The following is an 8,178-nucleotide window of genomic DNA, read 5'->3' on the forward strand; positions in this document are numbered from 1 at the left end:
GTTAATGTCACTGGTTGCGACTGCTTTATAGTTGTGTTTTACATGGATTTGTGTACAAAGTGATATTGCTGTGGTTGTCAGTTGATGAAAAGAAGTCTCAACAAAAAGATTAATGGATGTTATGCTAACTTTCTAGGTTAAGGGTCATATTTGTAGTCTCATGTCAAAATACACATATCACTTTTCTTTTCTTTCTGTGAATAACACACATCTACCTGATTTGTTTCACTTGTGTTCTAAGATTAAAATGGGTATTGGCTTCACCTCCTAAGTACCCGCTTCCTATCAAAATTGTGACACCATTTAAGTCAAGCTTGTTCTTTTCCTCACTCCCATATAGTTTTCCCTTTAACAACAGAAATATTGCTATAAGGAGGAACATAAGTTTTAACTATGAAATCCATCATATAATTCCTTTAAATAAGTCAATTTTTAATTATATTTTGATAATATGAAATTTAATTCTGTAAGGTAACAGAAAAATGTATGAAAACTAAAAACATTGAAAGTAAAAAACAAATAACTTGTGGATGGGGAGGGTGGGCAGCCAAAACTTCTCAGGCAGAGGGTACCACCACACCACACATGCATTCTTCTAATAAATCTGGACCTTATCTCTACAGCTTTTAATTTTCTAATTGTTATTACTGTAATAATAGCTATAAAATACATTTTACCGAAGACAAATTATTTGTTGTTTTTTTTTTTCTTGATTTTCTGTTTTCACTCTTCTGAGTATATCACTAGATCTTCTGAATTTTTTTAACTTACTTAGTAAATCATCTGATACTATTTGCTTGTTTCAGACCTGGTAGTAAAACACCAACATCTCTTCCAGAAAAATTTACTCCAGACATGGTACCAGAATCTGCTAAGGAAACGTGTAGGAACTGGTTCTACAAAATTGCATCAATCAGAGAACTAGTACCACGGCTTTACGTTGAAATGGCTATTTTAAAGTCATATAGCTTCCTAACATCAAGGTATTGCCCAAATCTTTTATAATTATGATTACTTGTATACCAAAAAGTATTGTTATTAAATACTTGTATGGCATAATTGTTCAATACAGCGAGTTCTCCCAAGCACTTTTGAGGTTGACGAGAATGATCAGAGGCATCGGTGATCCACTTGTGGCTGTTTATGCGAGATGTTATTTGTGTCGAGTAGGCATGGCTGTCTCTCCATTTTCAGACAGGGAATATATAAAGGAGAATTTCTATGACTTTTTGGCATCATATGACCAGGTAAGTACAACAGTCAAAATGTATGTTACCCTCACAGTTTCTTCCTTTGACCATTTTGTGAAATTTCAAAAATAATGTTTGAATTTTAGTAAGTTCTTTATTCAGATAGTTTCTATGAGTATTGTGATTATCACTGACATCTCTGTTGTTCCGACAACTGGTGGAATGTAATGCCTAACATGCTATATGCCCCTGTGGGTCACTGCAATCGCCATATGAAAAACTGAAATAAAAAAGATCTAAGTGCTGTAATAAGGAATTTTTAAGTTTTGTGTGAAATGGGATGTATATAACAAGCCCAGTAATGTATAAAAGGCTCAAATTGTCACGAGTGAAAATGTAGTAGCAAATGCAATCAGCAGATGGCATGCAGTTTAACAGCCACTGCTGTTATCATAGGTAAGGCTCTGCATTCCGTGCAATTACTCCTCTGCATTAGATAAAATGGTAGTGGCAGCAGATGTTTGTAACAGTTTGAGTGAAAGAAAACAGCAAATTAAAAGAGAAAATACTGTGACAACAATGAGGAAAAAGCTGAAAAATGAAGGGAATGAATACAAAAGTTCAAGTAATAAATATATTCCTGTGAAAGCTCCTCCAGCACAGGAGGCAAATCTCATTACTGACCACTAACCTACACCATAACTGGACAGCCAGTTTATTCTTGAGTTACCAGATGTATTGTTCTAGAAGATGTAAAGGACATGATACAGCAACCAAGGCAAATAAAGTCATTTATCATAATTTACATGAATGTATCTGACTTCTTTGAGTTCAAGAAAGCAGCAGATTGTAATATAAACACAGCAGATCTAAACATAGACAAAGTACAGTGATTGTGGTTAGAGAAACATAAGCCTCATGTAGTTAGGACCAAGAGAATCTTAAATTAAACTCAGGCTTGGGAAGGTATCCCTATTTTGAGAAAAGGTGTGTAGTACAGGACATCATGAAAATGCAACTTCCTGCCCTGGGTGTTACAAGCCACATCTGTGAAGAAAAGAAGAAAGATTTGATTGATGTGGTGCAGTACATGAAAAATAATGATCACATACAGTTTTACAAAAGCAGAATAAAATTTTACTATTTTTTTCTGATTATTGAAGCACAGCACTTAGAGTTTTTCATTACATTTCCACTTTCAGTAAGTTTTTCATACAATTGCAATACGTTTGTAATTTTCTTTGGAAACTAGATCTATACTAAGCTTAACTTCAAATAAAGATTAGATTAGATTCATTTTTCATTCCATAGACCTGAAAAATGATATGATTCTCGTGGATGTGGAACAAACACATTAATAGTGCAGTTGCGACCATTAATTACCTAGTATACTTAAAACACATTTTCCTCAAATTCATGATTGTGGAACTTAGAGACTTTTTTATTTTAAGTTCTTCAATTCAGCACATTTTTGTTCAAGGTAAAATAAAAAAAAACTACATAATGTTGCTTTACAATTTATGGGAGTTTGTCTCCAAGAAACATTGCTTGTACTGGAAAAATATATTGAATTGCACCTCTTAAACTATCATCAGCCAATTAGCTGATGATATGAGCACCATTGTTACAGGATATCAGGAACCAATTAATAAAGCAAAGATTGTACTGAATTAACAGGTAATAGGCTACCTGTCAATTGTAATAAACCCATACTTCAGCATTTTCACATGCTAGTGAAGGATACTCTGCCCTCTTACAATTGTGTGAAGAACGTAAAGCAGAAGACAACATATTCCAGGGAAAGAATAAATGAATCGCACATATTTATCACCATCTTCAGAAGTGGGATTTACCTTAATACTTTCAGAAGATTATTCTTCATCTCTATCCATAGTATACATTTGGTAGTTTACAAAGTGTATTTCTTATCATTCCAGACCTTACATCAATGTTCATACTCAGAAGAATATTCTTACTCAGCAGAATATTCTAACCTATTCATTATTATATGTATCATATTTATGCTATACAAATCTAATGCACCATCAAATGTAATACACATACCAATTTTAAAAATTAAAAGTATAAAGAAAGAGTTTGTTGGTGTGTAACTGGTAGGCTAAGTTTATTTTGCACAACAATGGATGTATACACGAACTATCAAAATGACAACAACAATTTTTAAGTGATACAGCCATTATTTAAAAAGAACCCCTAACTGGACTACCTATTTGGCATGCAAACAAACATACCATAATTTACAGATGTTACTCATTGTTATTCACTAATTCCATCATTACTGGTATCCTCAGAGGAGTCTGCCTTCCCCATCATCCTTGGTGTTGTTCCAGAGCACATCATCTTCACTGCCTTTCAAGGTATTTGAAATACGGTAAAGCATTTCTTGAATGGTTTTACAATCATTGGTACTTCAATGCCATTCCAAGCTGCCAAAACCCAGTGCGCAATAATGTGGGTGTAGCAGCATGCTTAATTTGTCCTGTCAGAGTCATTTCACCCTTTGGTTCACGGAACCATTTTCCATGCTGTTCCTGAATGCAACCTTTGAAATGTAACACAGAAGTCATTCCTCAGGAATAATAACAAGGTCATTGGCAAGGCTGTAGATCTTCTTTTTACATCATTACTGAGATGACCATGAAATGCAGTTTGAAAAGCTCACCAGGATGGAGTTCCCATATGTTTCGAGGACAGTCAAGCATTAAGTGTCAATTCTTCATCCCTTCTATTGATTTTGAACAATGACATCATCAGGGAACAGCATTTCATTTTTAGAGGTCTTGGGACTTATTTAATGCATGAAGATTAAGAAAGGGGGAGTATATGCCCATCTGCTCTGATTGCCCGCATTACAATTACGCTGTTTTTCACATCCTGATGTTTCTTTTGTCCCTTTCTCATCAATTGTGTAATTAAATGGCATATCAAACCAAACTGATATCTCATCAGTGTTGCCTATTTGGCCATCGGAAAATTTGTGAGTACCTAATGCCAACACACTATGTAGTAACAGGCCAACAATAATGTAACAAAGTTGATAATTACATCTATGCATTGTGATGTAAGGTACAATACCTAAATTTCAATGCTGTTGTTGGTGAATGACAGATTGAAGTTTGTACTCGAATATAATGTGCCTTCAGACCTTAAGCACACACTGATTTTGAATACTATGTGTGGTACAAAAAAATCCACATTAGATCTGCAGAAATATGATACATTTTTCTTGACCATGTTGGTGGTGAATAGTGCTCTGTCTGTCACACTCCATGTTCTCATCACAGACTTTACACTATTCTTCTTGTTTTGTTTCAGGTATTTTCTGATGGAGTCAAGGCAGATCTAAGTCAGCAGAAGGTCGAACTGTCAACGTACCTTACACTCTACACTCCTGCACTTGACTGGATTCTTCAGGGGGTAGCTGCAAATGCACCAGAGAGCCTCTTAGTGGAAGTCATTACACGCTGCAAAGAAAAGCGTAACAGGTCATTATTTCAAATGAATTTTTCACTTTCAATCAAAATAAAAGTGTGAGCATTAATAATATTTTAATGAGAAATGTCTATTTACCAGTTTCCAGAACAAAAATAACTAAATCAGAACTGACAGATTCACAAAATAAAAGAAATACTGAATCTTGGTGGCTGAATGGTTAAATCCAAAGGCCTAGGGTTCAGTCCTCTATTGATGTTGTTGTTTCTTGGTGTTGTAGCACATTGGCTGATGCTGCTTAATTCAGCAAATTTTCATCTTAATGAACTAATAACAGACAAGGTTTAGCATTCTGCATCACCACTTACGTGTTATAACCTGACACAACTAATCAGGTCATTGCTGCAGCTTCATAATTGAAAACACAATGGAGAGTGAATGTTTATGACTACAAGTAATGAGAGCCCAATTCAGTTCCAGTGAATGAAAGCAAGGAACACTCACTCTAACAGTGTTCCAAAATCAAAGTGCAGGACCAGTCAGAGATATTACGTTATGGAAATTAATAACAAACAGAGTATTTATTTACAACCCTGGACATGGACTGAACAAATAATATCACTGTCCCCATGTCACTGGAGTGGCAGATTATTAGATAAAATGTGCTTAATTTTTTTAACTGCCTCACTCTTTTTCTTGTGCCTCTTTTTTTTGACTCACTTTCCCCTATTGAACAATTTGGATTTTCACTGCCCAACTTTTCTAGTTTGTTTCTTATTGTTAATTTCCTCTACTTCCTGGAGCTCCTGTACTAAAACATTACTATTCTCCTTTCACTTCCTGTTGACAACATTTCTCCTTTCTCTTTTTCCCATTTGACATAAATAGTGTAGGATTACTGAATATGTTTCTTTTGTACTTGCTGTCTCTCCTCCTCTGGCAGCCATCATGCTGAAACTTGTGTATCCAATTACAGCCTGACTTTTGCACAATTATTTAGTCTCCTGGCCTGCCATGAAATCAACTTGACTCAGGGAATATTATTATAATACCGTATTAACTGCTATCTGGTTCAGCGATGCACTGCATCTGTGACTTGTATTGCATGAATTGTAGTTACAAGGTTTATTTTATTTTCTTGGAAATATATAGGTTTCATGAAAACTTTTATTTTTGAGAGACTTGACAATTTTCAGTAGAGTATGTGGGAAGATGCTCAAGTTCATTAAATTTTCTAGGTATTCCTTTCTCAACATAATACCTCAGTTATTATATTAACAGAATCTTCCGTCGGTTCTTGGTAGAACAACATTATAATAATAAATGAAAAGCACCAGTTTGCTTTTGTTCTACAATATTATTTTTATTGCAACCAGTTTTCGGCTTACAAGGCCATCTTCAGACATTTACAGTAAATGTCTGAAGATGGCCTTGTAAGCCGAAAACCGGTTGCAATAAAAATAATATTGTAGAACAAAAGCAAACTGGTGCTTTTCATTTATTATTACCTCAGTTATTCTTGTAAGTTAATGTAACCTATATTTAAAATGTGGGTGCAAATACCTGCTACTTGCAAACATATTTTTAAAGTTGGCTGTTATCAATACTGTTGGAAACATTCCATCTTTTCTGCTGTTTTCCTGAACTGTTTGCATTTGATGCTTCCTTTCTGTATTCTCCAGTACTTCTAACTGCTGTACGACCTAGATATCTGGGATGTTTTCTTAACCACCGTCCTGGAAGAATTAGTCATCTGTGGTAGTAGTCTCTTTATCCTCTCTCTAAGCTTATGTTTATCTTCCATTTTTGGTCAGTGTATGGCATAATTTTTTTTTTTACTTGAAAACTATGTTCTTGGTAATAAAGCTTTTCTTATATCAGTGATTTTCTTATGGCAATAAAATGAGACCATTTTCTTGATTACTTTTTGTTTTTGTCTTAGGCTGTAATTTTCTGCTTAATATATTATCTCTTGCTTTGAGAGACACTATCAGAGGCTGATTCCCCAGTATTAATTGAATGAAAAATTGAAAGTCTGGAAATAAAACAAGGCATAAAATTCAAATCAAGACACGTAGAAAAACTATTTTTTCCAAAAAATGATGATGGTGAGATGTTTGACTAATATACTTGTATGAAATCTTCAATATTACAAACCACTGCTTCCATTCCACACTGCCACTCTTATACCATCACTTGTACTCCCTTTATTTACTGGATTAATCAAACTTTCTATGAAAAATTCCTCAAATGATAGCTTTACCAAAATGCCTTGATACACTATGTTATTGAAATTTACATTTCCTTGAGCTTAATATATATGTCTGTGTTATTTTGTGTATAATAGTGTACTCTTATTTTGGTATGTATAAGTGGTTCAAGAAGAAATGTAAGTTAGTTATCTAATACATTATCACTTGTAATTACAGTTGCTAGTGTCCTGTTATTAGTCTGTGAATTAGGAGTTTCCAATACAAATGCCGTCAAATATAAGGTTTTTCTTTCTTTTTCTTTTCATAGTGCCCTCTTGTTAAATACAGTAATGGCTGCTTTTAAACCTGCATACATAGCCAGCAGAGCATCAGAGTTTGTCGAGCTGGTTTCAAACTGCAATGAGGAAGGTACGTTCTATCATTTAACATAAATTTAATACTTTCATCCTTTGCCTTATTGCAGAATAATAATAAATCATTACTAGTAAGAATTATCACATCCCTTTTAAGTGAAATGTTTATTGCAGGTTTTCCACAGTACATACTATTCCGAACCCTTGGGTTTTGTCTTGTTCTGGCAGATCCTCCAGCAGAGGATAGGTTACAAATATTGAATGATGTGTGGCGTATTGTTACAAAACTAGAAGATCCCACCCAGTACATCAGCTGTGCAGAAGTCTGGGTTCAGTTTGCTGTCAGACATTTTTCGGTATATTTTAACATTGCACATATTTTTGGAAGTTTTGCCATACTTTTAGTTACTAGATTGTTTTCTTTAATTGTTTAGGTTGCTGTCAAATTACCCTTACCTACATTTTATTTACTGTGTATCATATTTATTTGACAGTGTAGGGAAGTAAACACATTCCTTGGAGACATCATACGCCATATGACACCGGACAGAGCATATGAACAACATTACTCACAGCTGCAATCAGTTGTGGACAAAATCTTGCTACATACACAAGATTTTGAGACACTCTTCACAATGGTATGTTTGCATAACTTATATTCTGTTCTGAACAACTATACAGAGCTCAATAAAATATTAAATGAAAGGACAATAAAATATTAAATGAAAGGACAATAAAATATTAAATGAAAGGACTGAATGAAGATAAGAACAACTGAAGTTGGATTATTTAATACCAAATAGTTTAAGAAATAATAATATTCTTTTGGGTAGATATAGATAAATTACAGCTCACTAAGATTATATGTTCAAGAAGCTTAGGGCAATGAAGTTAGATTGTAATTAAAAATAACACAGCAGTATTTATGATAATGAAATTCCAGAATGGAAAGAAAATTGGAAAAGACAA

The 8,178-nt window shown here is 34.1% G+C and overlaps 1 protein-coding gene across 1 annotated transcript in view; it reads left to right on the top strand.

The window, feature by feature from the left end:
* LOC124789365 (VPS35 endosomal protein-sorting factor-like) overlaps window positions 1–8,178 on the top strand; it is a 105,509-nt gene that overhangs the window by 44,794 nt on the left and 52,537 nt on the right. Inside the window, exons 7-12 of the mRNA XM_047256692.1 lie at window positions 807–983; window positions 1,073–1,247; window positions 4,527–4,696; window positions 7,164–7,264; window positions 7,384–7,565; window positions 7,704–7,847. Of these exons, the coding sequence (XP_047112648.1) occupies window positions 807–983; window positions 1,073–1,247; window positions 4,527–4,696; window positions 7,164–7,264; window positions 7,384–7,565; window positions 7,704–7,847 (949 nt within the window). The remainder of the gene's footprint in view (window positions 1–806; window positions 984–1,072; window positions 1,248–4,526; window positions 4,697–7,163; window positions 7,265–7,383; window positions 7,566–7,703; window positions 7,848–8,178) is intronic.

This window comes from Schistocerca piceifrons, chromosome 3, assembly GCF_021461385.2.
Source record: "Schistocerca piceifrons isolate TAMUIC-IGC-003096 chromosome 3, iqSchPice1.1, whole genome shotgun sequence".
Taxonomy (NCBI): domain Eukaryota; kingdom Metazoa; phylum Arthropoda; class Insecta; order Orthoptera; family Acrididae; genus Schistocerca; species Schistocerca piceifrons.